This window comes from Eulemur rufifrons, chromosome 24 (assembly GCF_041146395.1).
Source record: "Eulemur rufifrons isolate Redbay chromosome 24, OSU_ERuf_1, whole genome shotgun sequence".
Taxonomy (NCBI): Eukaryota; Metazoa; Chordata; class Mammalia; order Primates; family Lemuridae; genus Eulemur; species Eulemur rufifrons.
This window is the reverse complement of record NC_091006.1, coordinates 31,754,939-31,773,714: the sequence shown is the minus strand read 5'-3', so window position 1 is coordinate 31,773,714 and position 18,776 is coordinate 31,754,939. Positions and strand designations below refer to the sequence as shown.

General features: G+C 41.2%; 1 protein-coding gene across 4 annotated transcripts in view; it reads left to right on the top strand.

Moving 5' to 3' along the window:
• The window catches only part of KIT (KIT proto-oncogene, receptor tyrosine kinase), a 75,369-nt gene that overhangs the window by 44,607 nt on the left and 11,986 nt on the right, over positions 1 to 18,776 (top strand). For 2 of the 4 annotated variants that reach the window (XM_069457182.1, XM_069457181.1), the window contains exons 6-9: positions 1,460 to 1,649; positions 3,167 to 3,282; positions 16,586 to 16,700; positions 18,324 to 18,505. In XM_069457182.1, coding sequence (XP_069313283.1) covers positions 1,460 to 1,649; positions 3,167 to 3,282; positions 16,586 to 16,700; positions 18,324 to 18,505 — 603 coding nt within the window. Of the gene's footprint in view, positions 1 to 1,459; positions 1,650 to 3,166; positions 3,283 to 16,585; positions 16,701 to 18,323; positions 18,518 to 18,776 lie in introns of all 4 variants that reach the window. The other 2 variants (XM_069457185.1, XM_069457184.1) reach the window with 1 other exon arrangement.

The following is an 18,776-nucleotide window of genomic DNA, read 5'->3' as shown; positions in this document are numbered from 1 at the left end:
TTTTTTATTTAAAGAGTTTTAACTGTAGATACAATTTTGTTCATATTCTCACTCTCTTTCACGAAAAGTACGTAGATAGAGACTCGAGGGGTATACTATAGCAAGAAGAGGCCAGGCTTGGCTTCTCCCAGACCTGTGATCAAATCTAGGCTCTGCTAGATAGCTTTTAAGGCCTTGATTTTTTTTCATCTAAAAATTAGAGGTTATAAGCTCTGTCTCTCAGTATTATTGTAAGATTAAATGTTTGTCATAATTATTACGTAAAATGTATGCTAAAGTGCTTAGGGCAGTTCTTGGCTCATAGTAAACATTCCATAAATGGTGGTTATAAAAATAAGATTGGAGATTATTTTATTGTTCTTTTTTTAAGCACTTTTTAATTTTATTATATAACCATTTCTAAGGGCTATATTATTTATTTAACCAGCTCTCTTATTTTGTCATTTTCATAATTATTATAACTAGTATAAAAAGCACTTTTTTTCTGACATGCAGCTATCTGCCCCATTTTTAAGAAGATTTCTCTTATGGAAATTACAGGATTAAATTGAAGAGTAGATGATTTTTTTAAAATCTATATTGCTAAGTGCTTCCTAAAAGAATTGTGCCAGTTGAGAGTGTGTAATTCAGTGTGCTACTTTTTATCACACTTGCAAAAATTACTGAGTTTATTTAAAATTAGTTTTGCTATTTTTAAGAAGTGTAGAGTGATGTCTTATTTTAATTACTAGTTTAGCTGAACATTTTTCCTTCTATATTTTACTGTCCTCTTTTCCTGTTACCTTAATTAATTTTACTATATAGACATTTGACAATGTTTACATGTTCAAATTTGTCTGTTACGATTTTTTTTCTTCTCTTGCTTCCATAAAGCCCAAAAGACAGCCTCTTCTGTAGAAGTTTGACAGGAATCCATTCTGTTGTTTAGTTAAAAATTCAATTTGATTGTTAAAATGCTGTCTCTGATTTATCTGTGATATGCAATATGATTAGAAGACCTAAGTTTATTTTTCTTCAAATACTAAAGGACATTCTTTTAACATTTTTATTAAGCATTAGAGTGCTCTTTTCCTTACTGATTTATGGCCCCTTAACACATATACAATTATAATGGGTCTGGGTACGGGCTAACTGTTTAGTCCAAATACTTTTTAACCTAATAAACATCAGGACTGGTAGATTTAGAAGGCTTTGGGGTGACAAGTCTTTAAGAGAATTGCTTCTGAGACAGAGATGAGAAAATCAGTATTTCAAGTGTGGATCCTTTCTCACTTTATGACAGAGATTCTATTAAAAGAGCAAAATACGACGTAAAATGGCTAGTTAAAATTCTCCTACTTGTTACTGCCAAATCATACCAGAAATCAGTCATCTATCTTTGTCATTCTAACATGAGGTGGTGTGTTTTGTTGGGTAGTTGTGGATGACGGTTTCTTCTGTCTTGCTCTGTTCTAATTAGATAAAGGATTCATTCATCTCTTCCCCATGATGAACACTACGATATTTGTAAATGATGGAGAAAATGTCGACTTGGTTGTTGAATACGAGGCCTACCCCAAACCTGAGCACCAGCAGTGGATATATATGAACAGAAGCTTCACTGACAAATGGGAAGATTACCCCAAGTCTCAGAATGAAAGTAACATCAGGTAAGAAAAGGACCCTCGCTGGGGACTACTTTTGTTCCCTGCTTTTCCACTACGCTCACCAGGTCTGATTTCTGTGGCCCATAAATGCACGAGAAGACACCTGGTGAAGAAAGGAAGCCCGGGGCTGCCTCTTGCATCCTCATCTGAATATTCCACCGTGCTGTGTGTTTAGAGCACGCACACAGGTGCACACACAAACTCGGCCTCAGTTTTCTCATTTGTAAAAAGCAGGGAGGGGCTGAAGATGCTCGTAGGTTGGGGTGGTGAGAGCCCATACCACTGAGGAGAGGAAGAGGAGGAGGAAGAGGGGCATGTTTCCGAGGCAGGATGGTGAGTTCAGTCTGGGGTTTGTGGGCTTTGAGGTTGACAGTGGGCTCTCAAATGGAGATGTCCAGGTAGGAGGTATCTGAGGTCAAGTCCTCCAGAAGCAGAGCCTGAGACAGGGATTTGGAGGCCAGGGATTTATGAAGAGAGAGACCTGCCCGGGGATGGGGAAGCAGGGTGGGAGGGCAAGGAGACCCAGCAAGGATGGGGTCGGTGGTGCTGAGCCTCAGTGGGTCCTCAGGAGCTCTGAGCTGGGCTGTGCCCTGTCCCTGTCGGTGGTCAGCCACTCATTGGTGGTGGACCTGGCCGGGCAGTCGACTCGCAAATGGGTCTGAGCCCCCAGGGGCAATCCTTGGGCGAAGGTTGCAGGGAGAGTCGTGATTAGCTGGCAGGGGGTTGGGGGCAGGAGAGTTGCTCTATGTGGCAGGCGTAGGACAGAGAAGTCTGCGGTAGACGTGAGGATTTGAGAGTCGTGAGCCAGCAGCCAGTAGTCAGCGTGGGAGCGTGGGAGGGTGGGCTGCGGGGAGCTCCGAGGTGTGAGAAGCGTGCACGAGGCCACTGCGTGTGGTGCGCTGCTTGTGCAGCTCGTGCGACACGCATGTGCATTGCATAGGTTGTAGGCTCCCCAGGCGACACGTCCCCACTGGAGCCCATGCCTGTAACGCTCCTGAGGGCCGCAGAGTGCTCGGTCTACACAGCCGAATCCGCAGGCCCTACAGTGAAACAGAAGCTTGAGCAGCATACGCTGCAACGGACCCTGGGAAGAAGTCCCGGGGTCCTAACCGGGAGTTTGTGGTGTTGCGAGAAGGAAGGTGAGGGCAGCAGTGTAGACCGTGCTCAGAGTGCCTGGCGGTGTCTGCGTGAAGGCAGGGACAGTGGGTGCAGGCAGGCGAGCTGAGGGCAGCGGCGAGAGGGAAGTCGACCCCGGCACCGTGGCCAGAGGGAGCGGCCGCAGTCTCCATGGGGGTTTGCCTTTCGCCACTTTGCGTGCTCACACGACAGGCACGTGTCCCAAATGGGATATGAGTGTGGGTGTGTGTTTGTATTTGTTATTGCAGATTTTGTTAATACTGAATTAAATGGGTCATATTTTTGCCCAAACAGGGCATGTTTTTCTAGGTAGAAACTGCAAAAGACATGGCCTCCGGGGCAGGCCATCCGCAGGCGATTGATTTGTTGTCCTTTCTTGGTAGATACGTCAGTGAACTTCACTTAACCAGATTAAAAGGGACCGAAGGAGGTACTTACACGTTTCTGGTGTCCAATTCCGACGTCAATGCTTCCGTCGCATTCAATGTTTACGTGAATAGTAAGTAACACGAAGGGCTGCTTATCTTTTTATTTTTTATTATTTTAAGTCGAGGCTCGTGTTTGTAACAGCTGCAGGACTGAACTCCGTTGTGTACTATGTAAATAACGTTTCATGGTAATTTTGACCTTAGCAAAGACCTCGTGGTTTGGTGGTTACAAGAGTGTGTAAGAAAACCGATTCCTTGTCCTACATTTCACTGACCACATGACCTTGCAGAAGTCGCTCGAATTCTGGGTGCTGCCTCTGAAGCAAACAGAGGAGCCATAGAGGTTGGAAATAGCAGCTGTTTGAGGAAAAATGCTTTATTATTGATTGTTGAAATGGGGAGCTAGAGAGGGAATAGGAGCCGGGTTACGGTGTTAGGTGGGAAAGAGATGCTGTCAAGCTTTGACATGATTTCTTTGTTATAGTGCTTTTTTTTTCCAGGTTGTGATATTATTTGTCTTTAGATTGTTCTTCCACTAAATGATTGCAGTATCGATCCAGCGGAGCGGGTCACGACCGAGTCCCCTGTGGGTACTGTGGGAGAAGGTAGCAGGTCATTGAGGATAGAGATGGCTGTGCTCTTAGGCACCTGAGTCTTGCGTGGCCATGGTCCCAGCCCCCCCAACCCCCACCACTTCTTAGAGAAATGTCTGTGCTGAGATTGAGGCCGAGGGAACCCAATTACTGGCTGGAGTCTTTGGCCAAGTGCAAGGCGTCCTCCTGACTCGACTCTGGGTCCCATCTGCCTTTCCTGGGAAGGGCGGGCAGGTGCCACATACCTGCCAGACAGAGTAAGGGAGGCCTCCAAAGACTCGGAATTCCCAGGGAGTGGCCCAACAGATGACCACTGGAATAGGCCATCCTGGGTGTGGGGGGATGAGGAGACAGCCTGGAACATTTCCTAGAGAATAGCTTAGGAACCCTGCTGAGTGCTTTATGTGTGTTGGGCTACAAGGGGGTGTTGCAGCCAATTCCTTGCTCTGAAGGATCTTACCTGCTGTAGGAGGTGATTCTGCACAACCACCTCCTTTCGTGCTGTGGCTCTGCAAGGATGGCGGGGTGGGTGGAGTGATCCATTTATACATGAAGAAAAGAATCAGCTCATAAGAGACACCGGGACAGATTTTCTAATTGCTAATCTGGAGTTGTTTGACTCTATCAGCATTTCAAAAATTGTGTTTTCTGAATAAGATGTTAGTAGGAGTTTAGATAAAGAGGGTCACATTCGTGTAATTAAACACATTTCTTTATTACTGGCCTTCCCAGAATCTTTAATATGCTGATGCGTATCGTGCCTCCCCGGAAGGGACCGTGGGATGCAACGTATATCCCAGACTTGTTTGACCACGGGACTCTGCCCTTCCAAGAGAATCGTGTTAATTATTATCGCAGTTCCAGGGAACAGTTTTGATTATGTGGTATCTCATTGGCCCTCATTAATTTCAATGTTAATCAGAGGAGCTTAATATATTACACACAGGCAAAAATTATCTGCTTCTGAAAAATCTTAATATTCAACTCATTTCAGAGATGACTGCAGGTGGATCAGTATCCTTGCAAGCATCATACACATATTGTTCGTGCAGAACTTTATTGTGCAGTGTTTCTCCACCTGCCTAAGATTCCCAATTCATTGTGGATCAATACGTCTTGTAAAAATACAGTAAAAACCAATTAGTAGAAAAGTGAAATGAAAAAGAGCAGAGATATACAAAATACAAGGTTGGGATTTTTTGTTTTTTAGATTTCGCAGATATAAATTACTCTGTCAAATTGCTCCTTCTCAATGCTTCTCTCGGTTTCTGTCTTTATCTCTTGCGTGACCAGTGACAGCAGATCACGGGTGTGGCCTGCGCCACAGACCTCACTGTGAGCAGCTCAGCAGTTGGGAGCTTTATTGAGTCGGGTGCTCTGTGCCCGCGCTCTTTCCCTGGTGTCCAGGCCAACGCGGCATTTAGACATATCTCTTTCCTGCTTCCACTTGCCAGTGTGTGGTCTACCAGTTGGTCATGAGACATTGACCTCAGAAAGACATTTCCGGCTTTTCTCTGGGGGACAGAATTACTACCATTTTACTTACCAGGCTAATTTGCCATCCGACAGGATCAGTTTTAATCACTTCTGCTGGTGAACTCATGCTTGTTTGAAACTAGATAGGGTATGCCGTGAATCTTCCAGAATGATCTCTTCTTGGATTCCCTGTTAATAGGAGGCCTTTCCTGTATTCCGGGGCCTGAGTCTCAAATATCTACCCAGTGTTCACTGAGGTCCTGCTTCATCTCGCCAGAGACAGGGATGGAGATAACATGGGCTCCGTCTTCTCAGGTTGAGCTCTTCAGAAAGTCTTCTCCTTGGTGTCATTTTGTTACAAAGAGTCAACTGACAGGGCATTTATTTCACTTATTTAACACATTGGATGTCTTGATCGTCAAATGCTTTGACAGAGGTAGCATTTTTGTGTGAACCTTAAACTGTCTGCCTCATGTGAGGTATGTCCACGTTGCTCTTTACAGATAGAGTTAGCTGATTTGCTTGTTGATTTTTTTTTGGCAGGGGAGCGTTGAAAAAAATTTTAGTTAACATTATTATGGGGTCGGATTTTTTTGTGTGTTAAATTTTAAAACCAAAAGCTAAAATAGTTTCCAAATTTAAAACTTGGAATAGTTGTATTCATTTTGACATCATTTTAGCTGAGCCAGTTACATGCATAACTGTACTGTACAGTTTATTCTGTGAATAAACTTAGCTTCAAGGACGAAAGGAATTGTGTTCTGCAAAAATTAGAATTAATAAATATCAGAATAATGAATGCATGTCATTAGTGCAGAAATTTAGGTTACTCTTACTCAGTGCCGCTGATGCATAATTGCTTAATAGATTCAGCTACAGGAGATGCTAGTGAAAATGCTTGATTTGGAATGGTTAAATGTTTGGTGGTTGAAAAATCCATTTGTTTTGAAAATTCCACATGTAGATTTGAATATATGGGCGGAGGTGTGTCTTTATCACTTATATGGAAGACTTGTGCTCTGACGGTTTGTGTTAAGAGAACAATTAAATATATAACATGGTAAGCTTGAAAATGTTTTAATACTGTTTTTAACTTCTCTAACCAAGCCATGATTTACATGGGTCTGTTAAAGTGGCTCAGTGACATTCAAAGTGGTTTATAATGGCCAAGAGCTAAAATATGTTTGCCATCTTTGAGTAGAACTTCCAGTGGACACTGATGGGAACTTTCATTAGAAAAAGAAAAGCAAAACCAAAATCAGTGCTTCTTTGCATTGAATTTGCATTATTATAATTCTTGGAATTGCTTATCTAAGATGTAATAGAAATCAAATTATTAATTCTAAAATGTTTGATATCCTTCAGTGAAAATTGTGATTTGTTTTTCTTGCAAATGAAAATTGAGAGGAATATAGAATTCTAAAAACTTCAAACTTTACCCCCAATGCATTCTTAAGAGGCAATACTCTTTCCAAAATTCCTAGAGATATTAGAAAAAATGACATCACCAAGATGCCTGTGCTACTTGTGTAGGAACCTATGATCTCTTTGGTTACATTAAATTGTCATACATAAGGTTTTTACCAAATATGCGCTTTAACCCTAATTTATCCACTCAGCTTTTTTCCCCACTCTATCCATTATTTCTTGGACAAATAACAAACTTTATAGTGTACTTAAATGGCAATCTGTAACATAAATATTTTGTAAGTTATTTTGGCTTCTAATTTCAAATACTCATGTGAATCCTGAAGTAATCTACATAATTATAGGAAGAAATTATGACTGATATGATAAATCAATTATTTTTCAAATCTCTGGAATGATTGTAACAAGATCCAGTAACCTTAAAATGATACTTCCAAACATTATCTGATAGCATTTCCAGATCAGTGTTATGCATTTAAAACATGTGACAAGTGGTATTTAGAGGTCATGAATACATCTCTCTCTGATCTTCAAGGTTGATCCTTTCATGACAACCCTCAGCTGTGGAGCAGGAGCGCTGTGGTCGTCAGGTGATGGTAACAGGGAGGCAGACATTAAGAGCTAAAGGGCTTACCTTTCACTGCTGGGCTTACGTAGGACACACTTAATGTTGAGCGAGATTAGACACTCGAAGGACTGCTGAACTGCAACGGATTAACTCTCAAAGTCACCATTTCACTCCATTTATGGAAAAGTGTTAACAGGGGGTTGAGAAACAATTAAACAATTTAAGGAAATGCTAAATAACGTATTATGTCTAAATCACTGCATCATGTAATTAACATCCTGTCTGGTGTTAGCAATTATTTATAGATCACACAGTATGCCAAAATCGGCCAAAGCAATAAATGACCCAGAATAAGGCCTTCTGAGGTGAAAGTTCCCCTTTGATCACATTTGCAAAATCTGGGCTGCCTTTTTTGTATTTTATGTGTTTTTGGTCATAGTTAAATCCAGTTATGGATGGGTGAACCAATTCTAGGAAGAGGCCCCTGTAAGTGCAAAGTCCTGCAAGTAGAGCACGTGGCCAACCTGCCAATTGCCAAAAGTGATCACAGGTGGACCTGTGGAGCCATGTGGATGGCTTCGCCTGTTCTCCAGCCCTCTGGGTCCCCTACCTGGCTGGTACCTCAGAGACTGTCACCCAGACTAAAACATTAACAGCAGACTTACTTTTGAGGACTGCTTAGTTTTGGGCCTTTGGGCCACTGTGCCTTTCAATATCCTTACAAAACAAAGAGAGCAAAGTTACTAAAACTTGGCTGTTTTTGGAAAGCAAAAAACGTTTTTCTACTACTTAACCTGTTTGCTTTCTATTTCCATTTTTAAAAAACAATAGGACCTTCCAAACACATGAGTGCGCAAACTATACTTGTGTTAAAGGCTAAAAATTTTATGACTTGCTACTAACACATTTATCTATTTTTGATCTTTGCTTTTTCGCATTGTCCCCCATTACTTGGATTCTTTTAAACTTCATCATAAATAATTATATTTTTAAATATTAATAAAGCTAGTGCTCAGTAGAACTCCTTTCTGATTTACTGACTTGCTTTTCAGAGTTTGCCGTAAGGCTGCCGCAGTGACTGGGATATGGCTTGGTTAGTGTGAACATTTGTGAACATGGGTTAGTTTCTTCTTATTACAAAAGTGTTATGTGAAGGATAGAAAAACTAGAAAATGTAAATAAGCAAAAATAAAAATCACGCAAGTTTTAAGTTTAACTTTCTATGTTTATTTACATTTTATAGATTACCATTACTAAGAGTCCTTATGTATATTCTTACAGACCATTTTTAGAAGTTGTTTTTTTTTTTCCAACAAAAATGAGGTCATATTGCTTCCTAACCTAGTTTTTGGGGGCTGCACAACAAAGGCACTGTGAATACCTTCCCATGTCATAAAATATGCTCCTACAGCATCATTTTGGTATTTCATTGTTTGGACCCTTCATAATTTCTTTAGTCCATGTCTGACGCAATCTTGAGACATGGAGGAGTGAGGCAGGACCTCCTAAGATGATGTGACTGAATTTTAAAAGAAACCCGTCAGACGGTGATTTAAAGTTCCTAATTATCTTGTTTAATCTCCAATGAGTGACCTTGCTTAAGTGCCCGGAAGTTAATAAGGTTATCATCTGTCCTTACCTTTCACGCTCTGTGTCTTCAACACGTGAGATGACAGATACACTGTGCTAGCTTTCAGGACAGTTCTAAATTAAGGAATAATTTTCAGATCTTCTTGGTGTGGTAGCTAATTGATGTAAAAATAGGTGCTCGCCTTTTCACATAATCTTTTCATGGATAATGTGTGTTCATTTGAGATGTCTGACAGTGTTTGAACTCTGTTTTTATTTTCTCTTCCTGAACGTGAAATGAGTTTTTGTTGTCAAATTGCTTGGGAATTATGAGTGTTGTTTTTGATGTGACACTCTAATCTCTTTCTCCTTATAAAGAGAATCTCTGTGGATGCAAGAGTTGTTACAGACATTTAAACTGGAAAAAAAAAGGTATATTGGCAACTTACTTTTTAATTTCAGAATATTATGGGGGTACAAGCATTTTAGTTACATGTAATGCCTTTGCCTTGCCCAAGCCAGGGCTACAAGCATGTCCTTCCCCCATACAATGCACTCCATATCCATTAGTTGTGAGTTTACCCATCCCCACTACCCCCCTCCCACCTGACTGGCACCTGATGGATATTACGTCCATGTGAGCACCTTAGTGTTGATCAATTAGTACCAATTTGATGGCGAGTACATGTGGTGCACGTTTTTCCATCCTTGTGATACTTCACTTCGAAAGATAGGCTCCAGCTCTATCCAGGATAATATAAGATGTGCTAGTTCACCATTGTATTTGTAGTTGAGTAATATTCTATGGTATACATATACCACATTTTATTAATCCACTCAGGCATTGATGGGCACTTGGGTTGTTTCCACATCTTTGCAGTTGTGAATTGTGCTGCTATAAACATTCAAGTGCAGATGTCTTTATTATAGAATGTCTTTTTTTCTTTTGGTTAGATGCCTAGTAGTGGGATTGCTGGATCAAATGGTAGTTCCATTTTTAGCTCTTTGAGCTATCTCCAAATTACTTTCCACAGGGGTTGTACTCATTTGCAGTCCCACCAGCACTGTGTGAGTGTTCCGATCTCTCCACATCCACGCCAGCATTTATTGTTTTGAGACTTTTTGATAAAGGCCATTCTCACTGGAGTTAGGTGATATCTCATTATGGTTTTGATTTGCATTTCCCTAACAATTAGAGATGTTGAGCACTTTTTTATGTGTTTGCTGGCCATTATTCTGTCTTCTTTTGAAAAGTTTCTGTTCATGTCCTTTGCCCATTTATTGATGGGGTTGTTTGATTTTTTTTCTTGTTAATTTTCTTAAGTTCTATATAGATTCTTGTTATCAACCCTTTATAGGATGTATAGAATACAAATATTTTCTCCCATTCTGTAGGTTGTCTATCCACTCTAACAATAGTTTCCTTGGCTGTGCAAAAGCTTTTTAATTTGATCAGCTCCCATTTGCTTATTTTTGTTGCAGCTATGATTGCTTTTGGGGTCTTCTTCATAAATTCTTTGCCTAGTCCAATGACTCTAATAGTTTTCCCTGAATTTTTTTTCTAGAATTCTTAAGGTTATGCCTTAGGTTTAAGTCTGTTATCCATTGTGAATTGATTTTTGTGAGAGGTGAGGATCCAGTTTCAATCTTCTGCATGTGGTTATCCAGTTTTCCCAGCACCATTTATTGAATAGAGATTCTTTTCCCCGATGTATATTTTTGTCTGCTTTGTCAAAGATTAGATGACAATATGAGGATGGTTTTATGTCTGGGTTCTCAGTCCTGTTCCAAAGGTCTATATCTTTGTTCTTTTGCCAGTACCATGCTGTTTTGGTTACTATAGCCTTGTAGTAAAGCTTGAAGTCTGGTAGACCGATGCCTCCCAATTTGTTCTTTTTGCTTAAGATTGCTTTGGTTATACGAGGTCTTCTCTGGTTTCATACAAAACGTAGAATTATTTTTTTCTAGATCTGTAAAGAATGAGGATGATTTTTTCATATGGATTACATTAACTCTGTAGATCACTTTAGGTAGTATGGACATTTTAAAGTAGATTCTGTTCTATCCTGAAAAAATTTAACAGATGTAGCTCTGAACTAAACAAAACGTTTTTCCCCCCTCCAGGGTTGGTATCATTACTGTTCCCTCATATCTCATAAGAAAGTTGGTCTTGGGGGGGTGGTGTTGCTAATTTGGGGGAATCTATTTTAGCACTGAACCTGTTAGAGAACAAGGTAACCTATCTGGATCTATAGTCCCTTCATTGCCCCTGTTTCTGAGATCTGGCCATATTTTTTATGTTTATGGGGAGAAGCAGGGGAAACAGGTTTAGGTATGAAACCATGTAAACTTCTGCTGGACTTGACCCTGAACTTCACACATATATTCTTCCCTAAAAGCAGCATACGCAGGCAGTCCCTTTTAAATTGTGGAACTCCCACTCTGGGGGAATTTTCTTTTCAATTGAGCCATGTGTTTTTACATCAAGTTAGCCTCCTTCATTTACAGATGTCTACAAGGTTGCCTGTAATGTGGTGAAATTTAAATTAATCCAAGAATAGGTACATAATGCTTCCATGGGCATTCTGTCAGTACCCTTCTCCTCCACTTCTGAATTATGGGGCCTAATGAATTAGCTACTTTCACAGAGTAGAAAAATAGCCTTTTATCCATGCCAGCACTCTTTGGCAGCAAGCAGAGCTGTGTGGTGATGTGTGTACACGTCCTCCTCCCCAAGTCTGGGTGACACAGCAGCTGTGCTCGTGTAAATTGAACACAGTGATTCTGACTGAGCAAGGCTTTCTCCAAGTACTTTCATCATTTTTCAACTTAATCTCATGATTGGGGTTTCTTTTTGATTGCTGTTTAGAACAGGGTTTGGAGAACTACAGCCTGCAGGCCAGATTTGACCCGCAGCCTGTTTTTGAATGGCCTACAAACTAAGAATGTCTTTAAAAAAAAAAACCAAAAAATTTTAATAGTTGAAAAAAAAAAAAAAACCAGGAGGAGATTTCATGAGATGTGAGAATGAAATTCAAATTTCAGTGTCCATAAGTAAATTTTATTGGAACATAGCTATGCCCATTGGTTTATATAATGTCTATGGCTACATGTGTCCCACGGCTGCAGAGTTGAGTTGCAAGAGAGACCTTATGGCCCACAAGTATTTCCTGAAATAATTTATCTTCCCTTTACAGTAAGTAAAGTTTGCTGACCCCTACTTTAGAACATCACTGCATTGAGAGAATGATTTTTTTTGCTTTTTAAAATGATAGACACTCTGTTAATATCTGGGTGCAGGAGATTGTAGTTGGAAGTTTTGTTTTGTTTGTTAAACTTCTGTTAAAGTGCCCATACATCAATTTCTGGATATCTTTAAGAATGTATAAAACACAGTAGGTTTCCAAAATATCTATTCTGGGGATTTTTTAAAAAGTATAATATTCCTTTTATTATAGGTAAGGTTAACTTGAGTTATTTTTATACTCCTATTTTAGCTGACTTAAATTCCTCTATTATAATGGTATTATGGCATGAATGTAGGTTTCACCCAGACCAAAACCAGGATAGTGACAAATTTGCAGAAAAGCGTTGCTGCATCACCATTAAACACCTGCAAACCTAGAATCGTAAAAATAGGAATTCACCTTCATGCTCCTCCATTTAGTCTTTTATCATGGGGAGATTTAAGTCTGTGTTCTTTGTCCTGCTGATTGTAGAATGTACATTTATAGCAGGAGTTGGGTAAGGTGTTTGGGTGAGAGAAGAGCTCTACTCAAAGACCCTTCCCCGTGCTTACATGAAGAAAGATCTTCCCCACCACTTACTGTGTACCTCTTCCCAGCTACTGCCAGCCCTCAGCTTTGGTATTTGTGCTGTGTTCTTAAAATTTATTCTGTTCTTGCCTTCCTCGTGGACCTGATGGTGATGAAAAGGATTGTTTTGCAAGATCACAAATCTGTTGGGGTAAATCACTGGATGTTTAGGAGTTGTAATTGCATGAGTAATAAATTCTCAGTAGAGTTACAAGCATTCTGAAATCTGCCTACAAGCTGATCAGTGTTGTGAGAGATACCGGAATAATTCAGGCCCACCATGTTTTTGAAAGAAAAAAGGCTATTTTTTAAATCTCTGCAGGAAATGCATAACTTATACACCTCTTAGGCTTATCTAAACCTCCAACTTGGGAGGAATTAAGGAACGTGTCACTTGGTATACTGCTTATTGTAGAATATCTAAGGAACCACAGCTCAGATTTAACCTAAAGAACTGTGGAGAGTTATGTATCTTTAAAAGCAAAATGTATATTTAATGCCAAACGCGGTGCACTGAAGCTCTTAAAAAATGCAGATGAGCCCAGATTTTCATTTTTAGGAATTAGATATCTACCTAGCTCACTCTTTATGCATTAAACATTTTCATAATGCAAGTTGCCATGTACAGCCTACACTGTACCAGCGTAACTTAGCCTTTTCAGAATGAGGTTTCTCATCACCAACATTAGGGACAAGGCAAGGGCGAGGGCGAGGAGAGAAAGAGCACCCAGGGTGCAAAATTTAAGGAGGTGCTGGCTCACAGGTGCCCATTCACGAAGCCTTTAGGGTTAGTGCCTTCTTAGATTTGGTGCCCTAAGTGCTTCTCTTGCCTCACTCTAGTGCTGGCCCCAACTGGGTCCCTTAACTGTACCTTTAAAAAGCGCATTTCTGGATCAGATCCTCAGCTTACTGACTCTCTGCAGGTGGGGCCCAGGAATCTGCATTTAACCTCTTCCCTTAGTGAATCTAATGCACATTGAAAGTTTAGGACCCTGTGAGCTTGGTTGGCCAACCTAAGACCTAATAGGATAAAAGCTGCTCAATTAGCCTCAGGTAATGACCCACCTGGGATAGTAGCTTAAAAAAAACTGCTTAATTAGCCAGTACACGGGAACAAATAGGCCAGCCGGACTGCACCGGTGCCAGCCACGGCTGTTGTATAACTGCTACCAGGTGTCACGCTACAAGGCTTGGATATTAGCGCACTTGTAACCAAAGCTAAATGTAATCGATTATATAATTTTGAGCTGTTCCAATTTTTTAATTAAAAAAAGGTTTTATGATTCATATTTAGCTACATGTTCATTGTAAAATAAAATCAGAAAATAAAGCCAAAAGAATAAAATAGAAACTATCCATAAGTCCACCACCCAGAGATAACCATTGTTAATATCGTAAGGTATCCTTTCATCCTTTTTTTCCTTATGGAGTTAAAGTTAATTCTGAAAATCCATATGTAGCATTACGGGCATTAGGAAGTATGTGTGTAAAAGGAAATGTAGTTATGAGTAAGTCTGTGTTATGAACGTGATTCCCGTTTGAGTTCTATCCAGTTATCTCTGCCCTTTAATCATTGATCTTGGTATTAAGAAATTCACATACTAATGCATACTTGTGGATTTCTTATCTCATGGCCCTCTATTGCAAGAATAGTAGAAATAGCGCCCCTACCTAGGACAGTCACCATTAGGCTCTTCTCCCAGGTCTCTTCTTGTGACTCTCACTGAATGCCTTTGGGATGTAAGAGACTTGTTCCTTTGGGTAGCATCTTACTCATTCAGCAGCTCTCACTGTGTGTCTGCTGTGGGTCAGACTCTGAGCTAGGCGTCAAAGCCTCAATCAGTCAGTAGGATGTGGTTCTTGCCCTTGAGAACGTCTAGTCAGATGGAGGAGGCAGACCGAGATCTTGCGTGACAGCATCAGGTGCTCTAAAGTGCTTCGGAAATAAGGAGAGAGACCAGTCAACCTGGCTTCGGAGAGTTGGGAGTTCCTTTGAAAAACAGGTGACACTTAAACTGAGTCCGGAGAGACCTACCGTATGGCGCCTTCAGTCTCCAGCAGGTAGCATTCTCCTAAGGGTCCACTGATTTTGTGTGTGTGTGTTATGCCCTACTTTTCAGCCCGATCACACAGTTGCCCGTGATAATTAAATGAAACTTGCCAGATGGATGCTTTTGCAAGATGATGGCTTGTCTTCTTGCTCTATTTGTGAAAGCTGGCATCGGAGCCAAACTCTCAAGGATGCCCCTACCTTGAGATTGTTTTGGAGAGTTGCTCTTTTGTGTGTAGTAGCCAAATGGCCTGCCCATCAGCAGGGCCAGGTTGAGTGACAGGTGGGTGTGTCATGCATGTAGACACTCTGATCCCTGCCAACTCCTTGCCTCCAAGGAGGTGAGGTGCTGAGAGGTAGTTCTACAAAGATGTCATTTATCAGCGTCCCCTTCCTTTGGGGAAATAAACTTCCTAAGCTTCTGATCTGTCAGTCTGTCCTTCTCACCACGTCTATTTTCCCTATCAGTTGCCACATAATTGGTGTTTAATTCCCAGCGCATCAGGTTTAAACATACACATTACCAGACTATCTTAAAGAAACAATTTTTAGGTCATTGAAGAGAGTATTTAGAGTGGCAAATACAGTTAACTTAATCTGTAGCAAACTTGATTAACCAAGGAGGATGAGTGCTCCGCTTAGAAAAGAATCATGGAAATCAGTAATGATAATTAATAATAAATGGGTTGTTTCGTTTCTATGGCTCATTCTTAGCTCTTGGTATGCTCCATCTCATTTAACTGTTTCAGCATCCCTAGGAGATGGACACTGTTATTATTCTCAGTTTACATTTTCCTCCCGTTTCTGTTGAGCAAACAAATTTAGAGAAAGATTCAGAAGGTTTCTCAAGGTCAGAGAGCTGCTAAGTGTAGGAGCTGGTGCTCAGCTCTGCCTGCTGTGCACATGGCCCCTGTGGTTCTGTGCTTAGACTTGGCACAGCTAATGCCGCCCCTCCAAGTACAGGTGCTCACGTCACCGTCCCTGCCGTCAGGATGCTCCCAGCTTAGCCTGCTCATTCTCCAGGGGTCAGAACCCTTCAGCTATATCGCCATCAGAACAACTGAACAGAAGGGCATCTTGCTTTCCCTTTAGAAATAATTTCAAACATTTGGAATTCTTGAATATCGGTTGATTACTGTAGTTACACAGAAATGGCAAATTAGAGCATTCCTGCTGATACAATTTACAAAGATGGTTATATTCAGTTTCAGATATATGGATGAACAAAAATTCTTGGGCTGGTTTTTTCTCATCTAATTTTCTGTTCATGTTTTGCATTTGAAACAAAGATTTGGAGTTAAAAGCCCATATTGTATTTTGCTCTCATGTTTTCACTTCCTTCTAAATAGAGCGATTCAGATCTTTATCAGTGCCACCCCTTCCACCCTGCTAAAGGAGAAAATTTGTGAGACAGAGAAAGAGTGGGGCTTTTCTTTTCCTGCCACAGCTCCTAATCTCATCCATGCCGGTTCCCACAATAACTTGACGTGCCCGTGGCAGGTACAAGAACTTGAAACCCCATTGGCGGGAATCATTGAGCAGGACTTTCCCCTTTAGAGCAGCTGGGACTCCTAGAGCCTTGGTGACAGGCAGTCTTTCCAGAGTCCCCTCACTGGAAGCAGAAGCCCTGCCAGGTGGCCCTGCAACCTCTACTTCAGCCACCATCCCTGGAATAGAGGGTCCCAGGAGACCTGTACATCTGCAGGATGTGCATGGTCCCTGCTGGGGCTGGGCAGCTGGAGCTGGGAAAGCCTTTCTGGGGGGCTGGGGTGGACCCTGACCTCAGGAAGGTTCTAAGGACTAGAGAGGGAGTGGAGGGAATCTTGCCGAGGTTTTCCAGCAGTCTGACATACGGCCATTTCTCTTTTCTTGCAGCAAAACCAGAAATCCTGACTTACGACCGGCTGGTGAATGGCATGCTCCAGTGTGTGGCAGCAGGGTTTCCCGAGCCCACAATAGACTGGTATTTTTGTCCAGGAACTGAGCAGAGGTGAGATGACTATTTTTGGCACTGCTTAAAATGCAGAGGGGAAGGACTGTGCGATTCAGTTGAATTTCAAATGTTTTCCAGACTTTTTTTTTTTTTTTTTTTGCAAAAGCTTTGTTTTGATGATGATTTTTTTTTTTTTCTAGCCATGTGGCTTTTTAGAGGGGATAATTGCTGTATTTTTCGTGGTCGACATTAATTTTGTTTGCTGAAAAATGATTACGGAATGACTTTCTCTATTTTGGTGGTTATCTTTCTGGATTTATCATGCAATTTCTAGCCTGCAGGTAGATAAAGCAATTTTGCAGGACAGGGTAATTAGATTTCCATTCTATACGCAGGAGGTAATGTGTGTGGGAAGCGTGGCTGTAGTTATCATGAAAAAATTACCTCGGAAGTTAATTGCCAAGTTACCAAAAAGTAATGATCGCGCAATTACAACGTACATATGGCGTTTGTAAGCGACCTGTTTTCGAAAGGGTTTCTCCTTGATTAGGTGCCCAGCTCCTGAGCAGAGAACATCTGGCACCGGGCTGCTTCTCCCGCACAAGCCACACTTAAGCCTTAAATTGTCCTTCCGCATTACCTGAAGTTGAAAACGGGGTCAACAGCGCTGTTTTTATCCATCAATTGCTATTGTATGCTCGGGCTTTAAAAGCCCAGTTTAACATCACAATTGGATGCTCCTCCGGATGATAGTGGAAATGTTATTTTTCATAGAATAGACCTCTTTGTCACAGTAAGTCGAAGAGGTGACATAGGATTGTTGTTTTCAGCTGAGTTTTAGTAGAATATTTTCTTTCGGGAAATCATAAGGAGAGTTGAAGACCCCAGGAGAGGATGCCCACAATAGAAGCAAACCCAGTGGTGACAGTCATTCAGCACATGTTTATAGAGTGCCAGCGGTGTGCTGGGCGCTGTTCTAATGAACAGCACACACCCAAGTCTCTGCCTTTATGAGTTTATATTCCAGTATGTAGAGACAGACAAGAGACAGAATAAACAACTGACACGTAGGTGTCAAGAAGGGAATAGGAAGTGGCTAGGTTTAGCAGAGAGTGGTCAGGGTGTGGCCCCTGAAAAGGACGGCTCATGGTGGCAGTGGTCTTTGTCACCTACAGTACGACTGGCCCGCCCTTCTTAGAACCTCCAACTCTAGTCCTTGCTTTGAGTGTCTTCCTGTCCTCAACCCTGTAGATAGTTCATGCTATTTCATTTCAGCCATTCACATACCTTTTCAAATATTTTTTACGTATAAGGATCTACTGTATACTAGTGTCTATGCCAGCCATTTTATGTAATTCATTTCTAATCCTTCCGATAACTGCTCACGAGGGGTGTTACCATCACCCCATCTGAGTGTTTACATCTGTAGAAACTGCATCGTGCAGAGTTTAAGCAACTTGTCAGGATTCAAGCCCACACGTGACTCCAAAGCCTCCTCTCCTCTTTCTTCTCGTTCGCGGCGCTTTTCTTGACTTCTAGGCCAGAAAAGTGCCCATTCCTCGTCAAACATTGACAGCTGTAAAAGGAAATTTTTTATTGATTATGAACCTCTAGCTTTAAGTACTGCATGTGTTTATTTCTTTTCCTAGAGTCAGCCTGGGTGGTTGTTTTCTTCCCTAGGTGCTCTGCTCCTGTACTGCCCGTGGATGTGCAGATACAGAACTCTTCTGGGCCAGCCTTTGGGAAACTGGTGGTTCAGAGCTCCATAGATTCGGGTGCATTCAAGCACAATGGCACGGTTGAGTGTAAGGCCTACAACGATGTGGGCAAGACTTCTGCCTATTTTAACTTTGCATTTAAAGGTAACAGCAAAGGTATATTTCTTTTTAATCCAATTTAAGGGGATGTTGAGGCTCTGTCTACCATATCAGTCATGATTCTAAATCCATTCCGACATTAGCCGTGTCATTTCTGGTAATGCATCATCCCACCACGCTGTCATCTTGTTTCATCTCGTACTAGTTTGTTAATAAAATTTATGATTTTACCGGAGTAATTTAACCCATGCTACTTTCTGTATTTTACGTGGGTGCATGTGTATGCACGTGCGTCTTCTATATATATAATTAATTG